The following is a 20,624-nucleotide window of genomic DNA, read 5'->3' on the forward strand; positions in this document are numbered from 1 at the left end:
CTGTCTGTTGTTTCAGTAAAAAGAAGAAGAAAAATAGCAGACTGTAATGTAACACACAGATGGAAAACAGAATGCTGGCATACTACTCAATGTGTATCTAGTATTCAGGTGCTGAAGCAGCACTGGCATATGAGCTGACTGCTTATGTTAATACTACAAGAAATCTTTGTTAATCAAAGCTTAATGAATGTGAGTTTTAGCATTAAAATGCTGTCCTTTCATAATCTTCATATTAATTTCCTTTACGCTGTCTTTATGTTAGTAACAAAACCCACGAATGAAGCCAAAGACCAACAGCCCAACAGAATGACTGGCAGAACTAATCAAGCCAATGCTGAATATTGCCCTATAACACACAGTGAGAAGACAAGGCAAATACAGGCATCTGAGGTACAGAAGGTACAGCAAAAATAACAATGGAAAGTAAGGGAATTACATATAGCACAAAGATGGGTCCTATAGTCGTGGTTTTAAAATCTCTCCCCCAAAGCAAAAAAAAACAAACAAACAAACAAAAAAAACTAACAGCACATTACTGTTTGTGAAATGGAAAAGCCTGCAGGTTATGAACTTCAGTGCAAAAGTTGTTTTGTGGAAGAACTGGAAGGTGAAGAACCTAGCGATGGGAATCAAGTGAGGAGAGACACGGAAGGTGCAAGGCACCTTCCCCAGAAGTCAGGAGGAGTGCTGGGGTTAGCCCTGCCACCAGCTCTGCGAGTGAAGCAGCAGCTTCATGGCCGCACAGGCAGCAGCTGGGGACCTGAGCGAGGGGAAGCACTGGCACCACCAGTGGGCAGCTAGGTGCCTGGAAAAGAGACAGTGCATAAGGTACTAAACCTAGGGACAGAGAAAAATAACAACATAGGAAAGAACCAAAGGCTCTTCTTCTTTCTTTTCCTCCTAAAAAGAGTAGCGGGGGTTGAAGTTTCTTCTCAGCTCCTATGCCCTCTCCAAACGTGACATGTAAGATCTAACAAAGTACCACTCACTTTTCTCCACAGATTCCATTTTCCCTTGCCCTACAGCCAGGAATATAATCTAAAGAAAATAAAATGAGAATCACATATTGTCTGACCAGATCACTGCCAAAATGACAGGCACACAAACAAATTTATGTCTATCTTTAGCCTGGTCTGTGACTCAACTCAGTGGCCTGTGCTCCACCATTTGATCCGATTAGCACTGTTTTGGTCTAAAAACATTAGTGCAGAGGTGATCTTTTTTTGGAAGAATCGCATAGGTGTTTTTTTTTTTTTTTCCAAAGGAAAACATCCTTTTTCTATCAAGAAATACAAATATTACACTAAATATCTAGAGTTAGGGGAGAAGAATGTCAATATTTGCACAGTTGGTTTCTAAAGTCTGTCCTTGATCTGAATGCATGAGTTGAGCCAGGACTTGTAAATTATAAGCAGTCAAAATAAAACATTAACAGTAACCCTAGCAGCATGAAAGTGCACAGTAAGAATCGGTCCCATATAGTGCTTAAATGAATACCAGAATTAATACATTCATCAGTAGTTTCAGATCACAGTCAATAAAATTAAAGTTTTAAATAGCTTGTATTCAAGAGAGCTTGTGTTCAAGTTGCAACCCTACTATTTACATGTAGAAGCATGTTTCCCTTTCATTCTTATAAAACACACAGTGTAATGCTTACAAACTTCATTTACTGAAAACGGATCCTTTAGAAAGTACTTCCTTCGATAACAAAAATTACTTTCCAGATGAGACAATTGTACTAAGTGTATCCCACATCCCACTTCTGAAAAATATTCATATTCATTCTATAACATAAATCTGCGTTTCTTTTAATTGATATTGATGAAACAACGGTAGGCTTAACCTGACAAGAGACATTACTTTTACTTTTTGCATTTCTAGGCTGCCTCATGTCAATATCAGTGCCTACAAGAGACTCCCACATTGCTCATGATGCAGAGGCAGCAAGTCTGCAGCCTTTCTGCTTCAGAACAAATGGTCCACTGCACTTCTCAAAGCCTGCCAATAGAAAAGAACCAGATCTGATCCTTGCAACCAACAGCATGCTCACCAGATTGATTAATCCAGCTCACCTAGTAAAAGACAATCTTATCCAAGTTTAAGAAATCTCTGGATTACCTGCGAGCACCCCTCTTAAGAACTACTGCAATTCTAACCTTTCCAAGATGCCACAGGTTAGATAAACCAAAGATACACCAACAGGAGCTGAGTGCAAGGGTATCACTGTATATTAACCTTGGTGGCAATCCTCTATGGCCAGGTCTAACGCAGGTGAGAGAGATTTCTTCATAACGTCCAGTGAGGGCATGGCATACTCAGCACTGAAGAAACTCCAGACTTCCCCTAGGATGGAGCTCAACAAAGTTTGACTGCATTCCTCCCTCTGCCAGGGCACCGCAGCATCACACACAAGTTTCTAAACTAGCACTCTTTGCACCTTGGGATTTTGCTAACGCCCCCAAGACAAAACGACTGATCTCAGTCCTCTTGTCAACTCAGCTTTTATTACATAAATAGGAATTAGAGTCACACATCTAAACAATGTGAAACAGTGCTTCTCTAGCAGCAGACACCCATATGACATTGCTAATATGCTAGACTTCTTGCAATGACTATGAATACAATTACTCTGAAGTACGATCTAAATGTATACAACTTTTCTTCCCCATGGTTTTAGTAAAAATTAAGGGGAATCAAGCATGAAGCCTCACCAGTCAGAGCTGAGAGAGTAAACAAAAATAATATTTACGGTAAGTATAAGCAAGCGGTATTAAAAAAGAAATCTACTTGGCAGTCTGTCCAACTCAAAGTAACTTCTGTAATATTCCTCCAAGCTATGGACAAATCCAAGAGTTAACACTTCATGGTCATATTTAATAACAACAAGTCTCTCACTGAACTGATATCCATCTGCTTAGGTTGGATACTTAAAGAAGAAAGGTTTAGATATCTATCTGGAGTAGGGAGAAGACACAAAGATAACTCCCTTCCCCACCCACAGTTAGAAAAGTAAAATCAAACGACAGTCCAATTGAAAGGGATATACTGAAGAAGAAGAAAAAAGCCATCGGAATAAAGCAGCTTAGGAGGGTGGTCTAAGCATCCATTATGTTTAGTACATGGAATTTTCTGGGGGATCACAGCATGGATAGGAGCAAGTTCATCTGTCCAGCTTAAACTGAAACCACTGAAAATCATTTTCAAGCAAATGCACATGCGCTATTTAGACTAAATAAACCATACCCCTCAAACTGAAGATCCTGGGTAGATTACATTTCTCTTAGCTCTGCCATAAACATGAAAGAAAATGGATTTGCCATAAATACAAAGATAAAAGTAAAGCAGCATGATAGATCATCCATTAGCAATACAAGTATGGCTAATTCTTCCTGACAGTGAAATGACTTGGGATACAACACATTCTATTTATTTATTCATTTTTAATTAGTACTTAGACTATGCGTATTCTGCCTATTCTAGTCGCAGACATCCTAGGTCTGAGCACCAGAGAGTTTTTATAAAGATCAGAGGGTGATAAAAATAACATACCAACATGAGAAAGAGTAGGGGCAACTTAAATATTTTAGCATAGAAAAAGAAAAAAATAAAATTATATAAAATAGAGGCTTTACAACCTCTGACTTACAAAGAGTAGTTTAAGATGGGGTGAACTACTATAATTACTTTGAAACAATAACGAGAAGGAGCAAGCTGTTGCACTTTTCATAGAAAATCACAAGTACAGCATTAATATTGCACTGTGCTCCGTTGTTCCAGCTGGTGGACTACTGGGCTGGTTTAGGCTTTGCCTTTTTTTTTTTTTTCAGAACTGCATTTTTGGTCTGCAGGGTTGTGCCGTGTTCTCGAGCAAACAACAACTTTGATTTACTCATGTAAACACCAGAAATGCATTGGCAAACATTGCCATATGGAAGAAACAGAGATATAATGGGGTTTCTGTTTACTTTAGAAAGTTGACATCTGCGGATAGCATCATCTAAGTTACGATTCAATAACTTCTCATCTTTTGGTCATTTTCACTTATCAATCCAATCCCAATTTAATTTGACGACGCATAAAGCCCTGGGAGGGGGACAACAGAGAAGGAGCGATCTTGTAGAAACTTAAAATAGGAACGCGCTTGAATATTCCTCCCTTTCACATCATAAATTTAAAGAAGAAGGAAACTCACATCTGTTCTAACTTAGCTTTAGAGCTTAAAAAGCAAAGAAAAAGTATTAGGGTTATTCGTACCTCGTCCGCCTTTTGGCAAAGGTTGGCGGAGCCGGACCGGCGGCCCCGCAGCCCCGCAAACTCGCCGGGGGACCGGCTCTCGGGCACTTACCTCCGCAAAGCAGGAGGAAGCCCGCCGCCCGCCCGGCGGAGGGCATCTTCCCCGCTGCGGGCTCTCAGTCGGGGCTGCCCATGGCCCGGCCGGGCACGGCGCTGCTTCGGGACGGACGGCGCCGGGCTGCCCCCCTCCGCCGCTCCTCCTGCAGCCGGCCGGCGGCCGGGAGCGAGCTGCCCGTGCCCTCCGCGCTGCCGGCGCCGCCGGGGCTCTGCGGGGAGAAGCCCGAGTCAGCGGCTGGGCGCAGCCCCGCGCCCCCCAGCGCTGCCCGGCCGCCGGCACCGCCCGGCTGGGGCCAGCCCCCGGCCCCTCCTCCGCGCCGGGGCGAGGCCGCTCCGCTCCGCTCCCCTCCGCGCTGCCCGGCCCCCCCGGGACCCCCCCGGGGCCGCCCCGCGCCCCGCCCCGAGCATCCCCGGGGGCGGCGGGACCGGCACCGGGACCGGCACCGCCACCTGCACCGGGGGTCTCTGAGCCAGCCCCCGGCCTCCGGGGGAGCGGCGCGAACGCACCAGGTGCGAGACAAAGCGGGGACGGGCGCTGCGGCACCAGCACGCATCCAAGCGGCCGCCTCTCACCCCCAGCCGAACACATTAAACGTGTTGAATAATTAATCCTGGGGAGAGGAGACGATTTTTGCTTGATGGTAGGAGGATGCTGAAAAGAGATGAGCTCTACCTGGCAGGCGACCAAAGTAAGCCGGAATGCGAGCATCCCGCTGAGCGGCGAAACGCCACTTTTAAACCGCAAGCGGGAAAAAAAAAATAATAATAATAAAAAAAAAAAATCAAGCCAAGGCAAAAACACCCTTCAACAACTCAGCGACAGGTCTCTCGAGAAAAGCAGCCCCAAAAAGCCGCGGCTAACAGCCCCCGACCTGAGCATCGAGCGCAACGCTACGGGACCGGCCCCCGGCCAGCAAAACAGCGCCGGGTCCCCCCCGGCCGCGACCTCCGGCCCCCAGTGACCCCCCCCCCCCCCGACTCCCCTCGGGCAGCCCCCGCAGCAGGGACCCGCCGGGAGCAGCGCCAAAGGGGGCGCCCGGATCTGCGAGGAAAACCCGGCCCCCCCTCGCCGCCTCTCCGACCTGCCGGGATTTGGCTCCCTCGCTCCCCGCGCTGCCGTCGCCTCGCCACGGCAGCGCTGCGCTGGAGGTCTGTCTGTCTGTCTGTCTGTCTGTCCGTCCGTCCGTCCGGACGGCAGCGCTCGGACGCCCAGCAGCGGCTGCCGCTCCGCCCGCTCCCTGCCTTCGCACTTCGAAACGCCCAAGCGAGAGCAGGGAGGCGCACACGGTGAGGGATGCTCAGCATCAGTAATTTCACCTAGCAGAGACCGCCATCGATTACTTTAAATACAAATCCTGCGAAATTCTCCCTCTTAGCCTAGCAGGTACTTCACTTAAAATACCCAACACTAACGGGCAAAACATAAGAAATTACCCCATAGAACTGGAAAAAAAAAGAAACCTGATTTAACTTTTCTGTACCTCCATCCAGCATTTCCACGCTCTTCATCACCTTTGGGAAAACAATAACCCAAGTGCAAGCACACCAAGGGGTAAGAACGAAGTTGGGATGAATACTAGTGACCACCATAAATTAATTGCATTTGAAGCTGCCTGATGGACAGTACAAATTAAACTTCTGGTTACTTACTCCCGTGGCACAAGTGTTTGTGGTGCTTTCACAGATGCTGACAGAGAGGCATTTTTGGGATGTCTCCACAAGCCACGGGAAAGGCTACAGCAAAGAAAGCAACATATAAAACATTAACATTAAATCAATGCTTTGTGGAGAAACATCTTACGTTTAGTTGAGCTTTATCTTAAATCATATTTAAAAGCTCGCACTGTATACAAATCAATATTGATGCCATCTAAAATACACCACTATCATCTGCACTGATAAATGCCAGTTTCCATCCAGGACAAAGTGACTTCTTGGAAGAATTTCAAGGACTTCCAATCTCTTCTGGCATCTCAGCAACTGAAGCCAAAGCTGTACGCTTCTGCCAACTTCAGGCTCTGCTCCAGCGCATTAAGACTGGTTTAGGATGCCATCAAGTTCATCATACAAGGAGCAGAAGTAAGGTCACCACAGTAATTTTTTCATTTGATTTCCAGGCTTTTAAGTTAAGCAGATTTATACCTTTTTAGAGTATCATAGCTTACATACAGCACACATGGGAAAAGGTTGCCAACCTGGATGAGAAAGGGACTAAACATTAGTGCCTTCAACATTCCAGCTGGCGTGACCATCACTTTAGCGTTAATGCAGTCACTGTCCTTGATGGAGCTGTTCTCCTTCCTGTCCTCCAGCACCCTGGCAAGCCTTCACCAATGAAAAGTGATGGTGTACTGAGGGCATGAAGTTTGACCCAAAAATAAAGCCTACCACACAAAATATGGTAAGACATAAAAAGGCAAAACTAACTTAACTTCAACATCTTGTGGATCTCTGCAAAAGTCTATCAAAATGGAATTTTCCCTCAAAATTCAAACTTCAGTGGGGAAAAAAAAAACAAAACAAAACAAAAAAACACTTCCTGGCCAGCTCTGTTTCCACAGCCACGAGGAGGCCCTGAACAGACTGAAGCATCTGCCCTTGAGTTTACTAGAGGAACACGAGCCTATGCCAACATCCTCTTTTCAGCAGTGAACTTCTGCTCAGATATGTATAAAATGCACATTTGTGTCATTCACCTGATTTTGTTGCGTGAAGGCCTTTTGAAAACTGAAATCAAAATCAGCGCTACGAAATGGAGAATAAAAATCTAGGTGTCCTTAACTCTCCAGACAAGCTCAAGCTCTATAATGACACCTCCCATCACTCCTAGCAAAAATACTTTGGAAATAAATTGACACTTTCCTGCAGGCTGGTGCAATTGCGAGACTATAGCTCACAGTCATTTATTTCTGCTTTGCTTTGAGTCATTCGTTTGGCACAGCAGACGGAGCTATTAAATTATTGTATTTTTTTCTTCTGTAAAGGCACCCTGAGATGTCTTGATATGATAATGCTTCCTGAAACTGATGCTAATTGATAACTGTTTCATGGTTTCATCAGAAGCCCTAGGTCATGCTCAGTTAGCATCAAGACAGGACACCTTAGGACAGCTCCACCTTGCCATGCTTTCCAAACAGTCACAATGAACACTCAAACATTTTCAAAGAAACTCCTCCTAGAACACTGTGATTGACATCTGACTTCTGATCATTTCAAGACTTAAGCATTTTTTCTCCACACTATAAGGGCAGTTGTTACAGTCTCAGAGTCTGAAGTACTGTTGTTGACCACTAGGAAAATATTATTTTAAAATGCGTTTTTGTTGTTTGTTGTTGTTGTTGTTTTAATCCTTATTATCATTTAACTCTACTTTGTGATCAAATTGTCATGTTACAGCTAGGATGGCACAAAACAGTTAGAACCTGAGGTAGATCTAAGGGTAAAGGGACAGGTCAAATTTTCATCCTGACAATCACAAGGGATTTATCTGCATGCTGCATAATATACTTAATTCAGGTTATTTACATGTTCCTCCACAATCCATGGGATTCATTTTCTTATCATTCTGTCTGCTCCTTTCTTCCCTCCATATTGCATACAGCTAACTTTTAACCTGCCCAGCAATCCATACCACCTACTTCTGAGAGCCACGCGTTCTCCTGGAGTGCTCACCCAGAAGTGCTATTAAATGTTCAGAAAGCCTCATTACCACAAGAAAGCAGCAAACCCATGCTGAGGGATGTCTCCATCACAGCACCTGGAGAAGGTGACCAAGAAGATAATTTTTTTGCCTTTAGGAGGAAATAAATCCTTTTTTTTTTTGTGTGCAGAAGGAAATAATGCCACCAACCATCCTGATCACAATAAGTTTAAGTAAGAGCTCCACATAATCCAACACATCAATTTCATGGCAAAACAGGTTTCTTGTGGAAACACTGACAAGGAACTGGCAGAAGTAGAGATGTTGTGTGAGGGAAATCAGAACAGCACATCATAAGCCTGGGCTACACTAGGAAAAATCAAGATACTTTAGAGACCTGACAAAGCTATACCTCTCGTGAGCTGGCTGCCACGGGAGCTGCTTTCATCAGACCCCACTGCTAGTTCTTACAGTAACATCTTAAGATCCTCCAACAAAAGGTACTTCACGTCACTGCCAATATAATATAGAACATTTGAAAAAACATTCATCTGCAACAATGTCTGATTTCTGGCCATCAGATTGTTTCACTGAAAGCATAAGCTTAAGTATCAAAACCACTGTGAAATAATAGATCACGGTCATCTGTTTTCTTGGGCAAAACAAAACTCATTGTCTGTTATTACTGACTTTTGAAGGCATCATAATTCTCATATCATTGATTTACCTGAAACTTTCACCTGCTTGGCTCAATAATAAAATAATTCTTGCATCTTTGATTTATCTGAAACTTTCACCTGCTTGACTGTACTGCTACAGGCGTATGTGAATGCTCAAACTTTTCCACGCAAAGGTGAAACAAGTTCTTTGAATACTTGGGAACAATATGTGTTTTCACATTTCTTTCCTACGAAGAAGCTCCTGCTGTCTTGCATTTGTCTGATTACTTTAGCCCTCAAAATTAACAGAAAACTATACTTCAGTTTTACTATTGTTCCTCTAAAATCAGTCCTGGGAGCGCCATGAATGCTACTTACTATATCAACTAAGAGGCATACGTGCATGTGTCCCATGATGCACACTGATGCTTAACTACTGTGCTTTCTGCACAAGTTTCAAAACTCAGAGTTTAATCCCGATCTGAATTTTCTGTGCAACCATGGACCCGTGGGATTACAGAAGCATGACAAAACTGGATGGAAACCTCTCACAGTGACGATGCACACTGCCCCATGCAAGACAGCCTGCCACACCGCAAGGCTGATGATGTGCATGTTGCAGGGCATCCAGCGGAGCTGTGCCGTGGCTGCCAATCCATTGCCACAGGAATATCCCCCGGCTAGTATCAGGGAGAGCAACAGGGCTGATGACTCATGATTATCTCATTTGTGCACACAGCCCTTTTTTGCTTGGAACCACACTATAACGTACTCCCAACAGTTGTAACCCATAAGCACCTTGGCATTGAGGCTCAACGTTTATTCCATTACTCAAGAGGCATAAATTTCCCTGAGGTATTAACAGGCATCAGTATGATAAATCTCTGCACATCACTATGAGCAGTGGAGTTCTTCTGAACTTTGAAGACCGGATTTTTCTAGCTTTTAAACAAACATTTTGAATCTGCCTGGAAACATTATGAACACGCACAAGAACATTCACACACTCCCCATCAGAATTTGAATGGTAGGGGGTAGATGTTTTTCCAGAAGTTGCAGTACAACTAGTAAGAGAAATATATTGAAACTGGCAGCTGATAAATTAAAACCAGCTAACAAAATATAAAACATCCTTTGTTAACTCTTCTCCATATTGGTTTGCATTAGATAATGTACTATTATGATCATAATGATAAAACAGTTATTTTCATCCTCATTTCTTAGCATTTGGTGTTAAATATAATAGCCCACCTGAGAGACATGAAACCACAATTCCCTACTTACTCATAAAGAAACAGAGCCCAGACAATGGCCAAAGCAAGTTTCTTCTCTCTGCCTAACGTACCCCTACAGTGACCTGGAAGAGGTGAATGTGTTAGAGCATTATTCTGTTCAACATAGACCTAAATACCGCATTTTACAACTCTACCGGAGGCATGTATATGACCCTACAAAACACTGCATTACCAACTGTAGCAAAAAAAATAATAATAATAATAATAATAGCCAAATAAAGCAGTGATACTTCCTAAGTGCCCAGCAAATATTTGTTAATCTCAGCTTCTGTTTTCTTTCTGCCTTAAATAGTATACTTTGCTACAGTGAACTTGAAAAGACGACCACTGACTACCCTAAAGGTTTCAAACCTGAAAAGAAAATATATTGTTATATCAAATAGGACAATTTTTAAAATAACCAATAATGTAGAGAAACCTACTCAAAATATACACATGCTTGAAGTTCAATATGAAATGTAATTAAATTAGACTGACAAAACGGTATCTTCCACGAGCAGTATAAAACCCAAGTTGCTTTATGTTGAGCAACAAAGCCCTGAAATCTTTTCAGCTTTACTTTTGCCACATGTATACTGAGAAGAGGCCCCAATCTTCTAACACAGACATATCTGTATGTGGGAGCTAGGAGAGACTTTCCAGCCACACTGCTCTTCCATCAGTTTCTGCAGCTCAGTAGGTTCGCTACATGCCACAGTGCCATTGGCAGTGACACCTGCAATCACAGATGGGGTTCTGCCAGAGTCAGCAGTCTTCAGTCATAATGGGATACCATGCAGGGAACCAGGTGGTTGGAAAAGCACAACAGCTGCTGACTCGCCATACTGCATGGGCTCCCATACAGATTGTGCCCAAACAAAATCCACAGCAGAGCTTTATGCAGAGCCCAGGACTAAGGTTGCTAATGTTCTTATTGTAACAATGACTCCATCATCACCCATGTCAAGCCTGTGCATTGTCCCATTTACCACCTGACAGAGCTGAGGAACTGAGCTGCTGTGGTCCCTCCTACAAACTTTTTAACCTCTCTTGTGGGTAAAGTAGCTACAACTTCTTGTGGTGTAGGATATTTATCCACCAATCCAGATGCACAGATCAGGCATAAACTCTCAGGTCACTGTCTTCCACAAAAGAAAGCACTGACATCATAAGTCTTAGACCCTGCTACCTCTATGCATGATCTAGCTCCAGAAGAAAAAAAAAAAAAAAAAAGCACATCTATATTGTTTTTTGTAGGACAATGGTTTTATGGTGATAGATAGCAGGAAAAGTCCCCAGCTGATGTAAACTTTTATAGGATCAGAATGGAGCTATAACAATATATAAGGGGAAAGAGTGACCAAACAGTTTTCAGTCTCCTAAATCATCAAGTCAAATTCTGCTGGGGAAGAGCTGACAAAATCATGACCACAATTGAGTTACAAATATAAACATGAAGACACACTAAACTTAATGAAGAGAAGGTTGCATTCAATAGAATTACAATTAATTTCATCATTATAGGAATTAGTATAAAAATATCAGATTCAGGACTTACAAGGGACTTCACCTCTAAGTTAACCTGTACTGGGTTAAATGATCTACATAATCTGATTTACTTTCTGCACCGTATGTTACAAAATTGTGATCATTAGAAACCAAGAAATATGATTCTAAGCTAATTCAAGAGATCTGCATTTATTCTAAAGCGTGTCTTTAAATATATGGCATCATGGTCATAAAAGAAAGCACTCAGTCAGGTCACACATCTTCATTTGCACCATGCTTTACAGAGGCACGTTTGCCCCTGTTATATCAATCTATCAGAATGTGCTTTTCTATTACACATGACCACAGTCTCTACATCTAAATAACGTATTATTAAAAATGAAATCAAGAGCTTGCCTGTGAGGAATTGTGAGAAAGGAGATCGCCCATACATTTTTTATTTGGTCAGTATTATGCCTCTTAAATCTCATTCAGGAACTAGAAATCTGTGTTTGAAGCAGTGGTGGAACTGGTAAATTTCTGGCATCCATCCCAAAGATTTAGCCTCAAAATAACATACCTGTGACTAATACAGGACTCTGCTTCATTCTTCCTGTGCATTGAGTAAGGCCTGAGTGCTGTAAATGTAAAAATACATGACTGCCTGTGAAATAGTCTGCACAAAAAGGGTGTACTCAGGTTAGAAAGGTAAACTTTGAGTGCTTAACACTATAATATTGTCACTGAACGCAAGCTTTTCCAGTACATCATTTCCTAAAATATTTATTAAACAATATTTAAGCATCACACCATATAGAGCCACAGTGTGTGCTGCATAAGTTACCACAAAAGTTTAAATGACTGAAACCAAGAATTCCAAAGGAAAATGTCAGTCTATTGGACCAGTTTCTGTAGGTAGATACAATATATTATAATTATACAAAATGCCAAGCATGCTAGTATAATCTGTTAATCCTTTAAAAAAAAAAAAACTACACATGCACAAAGGAAACCATGATTAATGCCTCCCCCTTAACTAAGGAATTTGATCATTATTTTAATTTCAATAGGACCAGAAAGTTATTAAAATGATTATGACCAATAAAAGGACAAATGGATGCTATGTCACGGTCAGCCCAGTAGAGATTCACCCCAAGACAAGAGGTGCCTGACCCTCTGACATCCTACATGGCCTTGAGGCTCACTAGAATGGAGAACACATTATGGACAAATGGACTATTCTGGGATTTTAGTAGAAAGTCTTCAGAAAGTGCTGGGTGTGCAAGTTCCTCTAGTTAGAGGATTAACACACAGGCAGATACAAAATGATTTTCAAGGACGAGGGAAAAACCTAGTTCTCTCTTCCCTTAGGTCCCTATTCAAAATGTCAATGTCATGATAGCTTTTCAAATTAAACACAAAGAGAATTTGCTACCATATTTTTTTAGAAAAGACACACCAATCTACCAGGGCAAAATACTGTGGAAGTTGTATTTTGGGGAGAGGAGACGCCAAACGTTGCAGCTACTTGCTAAGTAGCGGGAGAATCTGACTGCAGTTTCTCTAGTACAAAAAGCAACAATAGCACAAGATAACTTTAAACTATTGACTCTGCCTTCAATATACACATTATAAAAATAATATAAATTGCTAAGTATTTTTTCCCAGAGTTACAAGTCAAATCACTTTACATATTTAGTTTTTCTGTTTTCAGATGGAAGAAAATATTTCTGTTTTAATAAAATTACACCTACATTTGCACATACATTGAAATAATGTAAAACCTTAGAAGTTCATTGTAGTATTCCTTTGTGTCTTGACTTCCATGATCTTAAGAGTAGGAATCAGAGCCCAAGGGAGAAAGTAAAGAGGAGCTTTAAATGCCTAAAGCAGATAACCAGAAGTAGGTTACTGTCCTATTTTTAATTTATGCATATTACAAGATGAGGTGACATTCATGTATATGTCTCCTATTATCTATAGCTAGGCAGTTTCTCTTTTAAGTTAGGAACAGAATTTAAGTAGCCCAGCTGACTGTGCTGTCTGTTTGGATTGTAGACCATCCTGTATATTAGCTCAGATAAATTTGTCTTGGAATTTCTCTGAAGCAGTATATATGAAGGAAACAGTTTCTTGTTTCTAAGTCATAAGTATGTGGTAGCTCACAGTAATTCAAGACAGCTGTTTCAGTGTTGTTAGCAGGTACAGCAACATTTAACTAAAATTGAAAGCTCAGTAAATACAAACAAGGCCACGCAGGTGGTGTTTGATGAAGGGCAATAGCTGTGGAGCAGGCACACCACTCATTAATTGGAAGAGATAATTTGGACTGCTGGTTTTTGTCTCTTAGAATCTGGCAAATACAATTCATGAGATATGATCTGAAATTATGCTTTTTCCATTACACTTACCACACTGGAACATTATTCAGTTAACACCTGGGAGAGACTGGTTTGACAGACCCAGGTAAACAGAAAGCAGGTAAATCAATGCTCTATCAACTTGCAATCACCATTTTTACAGCTCCAATATTTTTAGGTTAAGCCAGACCTTTTCAGCCCTCCTACAATACATCTCATGTAAACTAGGCACAGCTGGTCTGTGCACCCATAAATCAACTGTTGAAGGCATAACAAAATATACACAACTAAGGCAGAGAGAGGACAAAAGATTGTGATTGAAAGAGAAACCGTGCAGTGAACCTAAGAAGTCAATTTAGAGAGTCTTGACGTGTTTCATCAGCACATGCCTAGGAAGCGCTCCCGTGGGGAAGGTAGTTTTTGTCTTAATTTTTCCGTGTGTTCGTTCCTGAGCAAATGCTTTGCATCAGGTATCCCTGAATGAAAAGAAATGTTGACGTACAGGGTGTTGACTTCTGCAGCCAGGAAATGCAGCCCCACGCCACACAGGCAGGCTGGCTGAAGTCATGGTATGGCCAGAGAAGCAGCATGAACTGATGAGGAGTACCTGTATAATACAGTTTGTCTCCCTATATATTAGTAAGTACAAGCATATTATTTTGGAGGGAATTTTAATTACAATCTGCTAACCACAATCCCAGCTTTATTGGGAAGGGGTTGTAGAAGGGTCTTAATTCCCTTTTTTTCACTGTATGGCTATGTTGAAAAGATGCTTGACATCAAACCAAATTCAACAAAAGATTATATAGTGATGTCACACACACACAAACACAAAAAAGAAAAATTATATGTCTTTCTTTGTCACTAGAGCCAGAAAACATGGAAAAGCACAGGGTAACTGCACCTAAGACTGGCTTGATATAGACTTCTAAGAAGCTAGATGGGAGACTGCAATTTGCATGCCTAACACAGTAACTGTTGACAAGGTTCCCCACAGATAATAGGATAGGAGATTAAGCAGTTTGAATTGAAGTAAAATGTTGGACATTAAACTGACAGTCCTCAATACACACTGTCTAAGAGGCCAGTGGGAAGTAATGTCCGAGCTACACTAACGGGCCATAGAATAAGACTAAAAAAGAAAAAAAAATTGTTAACTGCTCTAAAGAAATATTGGTTGTCACCTGTTGACATTTTATTCAACTGAAAACAGGAATGCCGGCTCTGTCAGAAGTCATTTCCAAGTCACTGGGGACTTGAAGAAGTTACAATAAACAGAATATGACAAGAGGCACCAGCAAAAACTAACTGGAACCACAGTATTAAACCATGAAGTTACAGAATCATAGTTCATAATATTCAGTACTGATGAGCTTTTCTGTCAGAATCTTCTAAATGATTAAACAAATACCCAAAGATCACAACCCAGAAATAATTTTCAAGGACCTACTGCCTTAGACATGTGACATCTTAGTTTTCAAGGTTTTCACATGTCCTGATGCTGTCCAACAGCTCCTGAATTTGTTGGTGTTAGCTTATGAGTCTTGCTCTGCAATATGAATCAAACTATTTACTGTTTTTAGACAGTCAAGGTTATTTTGCTCTATGTATTCATTGTGAATCCAATCCATTCTTTCTGAATACATCCTGAAATGTCATGGTACCTGGGTCAGTAACATACATACCCCTTTAAACTTCCTGTGATTACCCATGAGACAGAACTTCTGAGAGTAGCTTTCCCTCCAATGAATGCCTGAAATAAAAGACTAAAAAAAAGTTTTTATTGATTATTGCCATAAGAAACCTGCAGTGAGTTCATGAAGATGATTCAGAGCTTAGGCAGATGACTTAATGTTGCTACAAAATCCTACATGAACAGGAATTAAAAATATCTTTACTGTGTGATCACACTAAAAGTTTGTCCTCTGAACTTTTCCTTTTTGTACTTGCAGATTCCTCCTTGAACTTTGAGGTACTCTATCTGGTTGTCTACACATTCTTGTACTTTTCTATATAATTCCTCCTTTCACTGCATGCATCTTCTGCTAATAGCCATTGAATAGTGGTTCCCTCAAGACACAAAGCCACTAAGGCTAACATGAGCGACAGTGAGGTGACCTGAAGTAAGGACATGCATCAGTGCGCATGTCAGTAATGGAGTGACCAATGCCATCCAGCAGGACACCCTCGTGCAGGACAACCTCAAAGTTCTGCCCAACAGCCATCTGCCTGGTGTCGATGCTGAACAAAATGTCACAATTGACTTAAGGCTTCTTAGGTGTACACCAGGATCCACCAGGATCAGCCTCTTGACAAAGTTAAGGTCCCAAGGCTGAGTTATCTCCTAGACTTCAGTACTGGATGGCTGCAGCCCAGCTGCAAGCCACAGAGCAGCGGCAGAGTGGCCCACAGTATGCTGAGAAAGCCCACAAGAATGGCCTTGCAGCTCTGAGCTGCTCAGCAAGCCTGGGAAAGCTGTTTTGCTGCCACCTCTGACCTAGTACAAATTGGCAAGCAGCTCACATATGGCTCACATCAGCCTGCAATCTATACAGTCAGCATCTAACACTAGCCCCAGGTGTTAGAGCCTGCAGCATTTGAGACCAGAACGATGATCAAGTTTAAAGGCAAAGGGAATAGAACCAGGAAATTTCTTTCCCAAACAGAATGTTTTACCTGTTCAAATGTTTATTGCCCACAGTGCAATGCAGAGACCCTGACTCCACAGCAAGTAGAAGGGCTTCATCGGCTTCACTGGGCTCCACTGAGAACACCCAGCGAGTATGGCACCATGCAGTCGAGCCACCAGTTCAGAGCCTAGCTGAGGCAGCTGTGCTGCATCTCCTTTGTGCTCTAAAGCATGGATCTGGCACTGACAGTTTTCCCTTTTGCACTTCACTTCACCACTTTTGCATCAGGCTGATCTAAAGCTCAGCAAACACTTGTAGCTGGAAATATTACACATGCTAAGTAATTATGGTAATATTCTTCATTTGCAGAAAGCAGATCGTTCATTAGCTACCCAAAATAGCTGAATGGCTCAAGAAACTGCAGCCAACAGTAGGCAGTTAAACCACCAGGTAGCAAAGAAAAGAGCTGTAGTGGCTTAACAAGGATGGAAATTTTCCCATTTGCACAGTTGCTGTTGCAAAAACTTCACTACTTCCTCCTAGCTAGATGCCAGGAAAAGAGCAAACACTACAAGTATTAGAATAACATCTTTATCATTTTGCTACTGCTATTAAAAAAAAAAAAAAAAAAAGCTAAGTTCTTTCTGTAATACAAATACAATATTCTGCATGAAAGTAACTCACATGGCTGGCACATACAGTGTTCCATGAACATTAGAATAGTTCAGTTGGAAGGGATCTACAAAGATCATTGAATCTAACTGCCTGAATGTTATCCACATGCTCTCTGTTCTCAGAATTATATTGCTCATCTGGAAAGGGATTCAGTGAAAAACACATCATTTACTATCAGAAATGCAGGTGGACTGTGGTGTAAAGTGAGCTGCCCGGAGCCAGTAGCATAGCTGGGAACACAGTTCAGAGTTCACATCTACAGACCTGTTCAGTGTACCACAATATTTGGCAGGTAGGAGGAAAATTACACTTGACTGGAAGTTGGGGTGGAGCCCCAGGTAAGCTTTGCTGTGTACACTCCCCATTCCCTATGTCTTACAGTCCTCACAAAGCACCCAGTACTTGACACGGTTGAAGACTGGATACTGGGCTGCTTTGTCTTAAGTCAGCTTGATGTTTTCTCTTTATGCTTCCATCCCATGAAAATCATAAAGATGTAATTTATTTTGATCCTGCAGGGGTTAGTCAGATTGCTAGGCCTGTGGATTAACTGATGATAGTCTATGGAGGACTTCAATCACATTACTGTGTTGATGTTCTGGGTCACTAGTCTAATCAAATGCATGTCTCATGACGGAAACAAGCAAGCCTGGATGTTTTCTGAATTAAAAGACATGGTCAGTGATAGTCACTGGAACATAAAATAAAAAGGTATTCAATACTAGAACAGTATAAACCATTGAGATGCAGAAAAATAAAATTTAATCCTGGTCCATATGCCAAGAGAAATTGATTAGCTTATTTGCTTAACTTCGATGCTGTTTTATTTAAGACTCACACTTTAAACATCCAAACATTCTACAACCCTTCATGTAGCACAGCTCAGACTGTTCCCCCTGGAAGACTTACTTTCAGATTTCAAAGTTTATTTTCTAAGTATGCGTTTATATTGCTAATATTAATGGCAGCTCAGCTGCTTTATGCAAGGTGGGTTGTTTCTCTTTCAGTATTTCCAGGCAGTCTGCAAACTCTTTCCTGGGATATATATATATATATAACATATTTGCCACTCCATAGATACTACCACAAGATATAATGACATACATGTGTGGAAAATCAGGATATTACGAGCCAAGACAATGTCATCACTTGTTTATCCTGATGGGTCCTGCTAGCTGCAGCAAAGCCTGCCTCAGATTTATGATGAGCAAATTCACATCCACATAACAACCCACAGTAACACAGTTTGCCTGTTCAGAGAATAGAGAATGGATGCATATGTATAACTATGCGCTGAGTTGAGTTGTTATCTAAGAAAACTGTAATTAAGTGTTAGATTTTTTAGTTAGTAAATACATGAGTATTTACTAACAAGAGGATGCAATCAGCTTTATTACAGTGCATAGGAAAAGCGTAAGGAAAAACATAGGAAAAAGTATGGATCTCTATCCCTTTCATTACAAAGAAATTCGTGGCAAACGGCAGTAGATTTCAACAGACACATGTGAACCATTTTAAAGCAGACAGTCTCCAAATAATTGTCAGACTAACACTGATCAGTAGTACCTTTAATATATTTTCTTCCTGACAGATATCAGTGTTCCTTCTACTCCACACATGTATACTCTTTCATTCCCTCAGAAATGATAAAAACCCTCTCCGTTTTGGTCAAAGTATTCAGTCCAAATGAAAAATCACCCTCATAATAAAGCAAGTGTTAGCCAGATCAAAAAAAAAATCAATTAATCAGCGAGAATTTTTATTAGTCAATCCTGTAACTAATTAAAACCATTGATTGATAACAGACAACACTGCAACAAAGTTATCTCACTTTTAACCCAGCAAAATGATCTTCCTTCTGTGCATATAGATAGTATAGGACAACCTGCTTACAGATAAGTCTGTAACTGCTGACCGATCTATTTTTACTTAGTGGTAGTATTTCCCCAGCTCAGCAGTTCTGATAGATCACAGCTTTGAGTCTGAGACATTTGTGAACCACCTCTTTGTTAGTCACAAATAGCGAAGTGCACATCGATAAATCACACCCTTTGTCTCCTCCTTTTCCCTCCCCCTGACAGTTGCTGCTTTTTCTTGTCAAACCAAGCCAGGCTGAGCACTCCTGAACCATCTCTATTAACCTGCAAGAAATTCTAAAGAAGAGATCCTATGTAATAGAAAGTGACCTCAAATAATTAACATTTTTGAAGTGGTTTTTATCTGAATTTCATCCAAGGTACATAAATCATCATTCATCTTTCCTCTTCCTGGCAGTGCACTTAGACATAGCAAGTCTTAACATGATGACATCACCGTCCCATGATCCTTCATTATAAGTAATTAAAGCAGTAATATGCCTCTTCTCATCCACTAGTCATCAAGCAGACTTACTCATATGAAATCTCAGGCATAGTGCACCTGAGGTGAATCAAGAGAGCACAGGACTCAATGTTTTTGGTGAACTGCTGGAAGTTTTGTGTGAATTTATTGCTGCTTAGAGAGTAGTGCATGTTAACATGCAGGGAGACTAAATTCTGCTATTAATCCATGAGACAGGTGCTGCAGAGGTAATATTAGGTTCCCTATCCACATACAGTATTCAGGTTTTGACGAGGAAGAGAGGAAGGAAGGATGGATTTAGTTTAGTCTGTGCCTCTTCAGATTTTGGCTTTTCTCATAAACACACTGGCAAAGCTATCAGTAGTAACATCTGGATAGTATGTTCAGTGACAGGGACAGTACCCAACAGGAACTAAATCAGACTCTCAAGCACCTTTCTGCAAAGACTGATGATGATGGAAACTTTGTTACACTGCTCAAAAAGCTCTGGTCTAAATAAGTAAGCTAGACTGGCTACCAATTGCACAATACCAATCCAACAATTCAGTGAATTTAACCTGTTGTTGGGTGAATTTCATATTATTTTAACTCATTACAATTGCTTCTAGATAGGCACTGCTGTTTCCTGCACAGCAAAAAATAAAATATTGGTCTTCCATTGGCAATTGCAACACCATGCATCATATTGTATTTTAATTCACATCCCATCCCACTTGGTCACCTTATCTATGTATTTCTCTTCAATAGTGATTCCAAAATAATGTCCTTTTGGGCAGAATCTTCAAAAAGCCTCATTCCAGCAATAGTTGCTTGCACATATACAACAGCCTATAGTGGTGGTGCCATAGCTTTATTCATATAAAGACTGTTCTGTGTATCTTTTTTTCTGTCCCAATCCCAGTTCCACTGTACTAGCATTACCAGCAGTAGTTACACTACCAAGATCAGTTTGCTAACTGTTACAGACCAAAAACTGATTGATTGCACTGACATTCCAGCAAGTATGATAGATATGCAAGAAAGAAGGCATCTAGGAAAGGAGGAATATGTTGTCAAAACATGTTTTTGTCTATTGTTCTGTTCACAAAAAACAAGTTCTGTACTACAATTCAATACTTCCTTTGCTTCTACAACTTAATGGATTAAATGACACAGAAATCTTGGAGGACTGTCTATTCGCAATGTGATTATCTAGAATAACATCT

At 41.2% G+C, this 20,624-nt stretch overlaps 1 protein-coding gene across 3 annotated transcripts in view; it reads right to left on the reverse strand.

Moving 5' to 3' along the window:
- The window catches only part of RET (ret proto-oncogene), a 94,710-nt gene extending 79,209 nt beyond the window's left edge, over positions 1-15,501 (reverse strand). Inside the window, exons 1-2 of one of the 3 annotated variants that reach the window (XM_013175507.3) lie at positions 15,460-15,501; positions 11,995-12,052 (exon numbers count right to left, since the gene is read on the reverse strand). In XM_013175507.3, the coding sequence (XP_013030961.3) occupies positions 11,995-12,052; positions 15,460-15,486 (85 nt within the window). In that variant the 5' untranslated portion in view covers positions 15,487-15,501. Of the gene's footprint in view, positions 1-4,348; positions 4,550-5,435; positions 5,674-11,994; positions 12,053-15,459 lie in introns of those variants that run through there. The other 2 variants (XM_067000139.1, XM_048074796.2) reach the window with 2 other exon arrangements.
- Positions 15,502-20,624: the final 5,123 nt, after the last annotated feature.

This window comes from Anser cygnoides, chromosome 7, assembly GCF_040182565.1.
Source record: "Anser cygnoides isolate HZ-2024a breed goose chromosome 7, Taihu_goose_T2T_genome, whole genome shotgun sequence".
In the NCBI taxonomy this organism is placed as follows: Eukaryota; Metazoa; Chordata; class Aves; order Anseriformes; family Anatidae; genus Anser; species Anser cygnoides.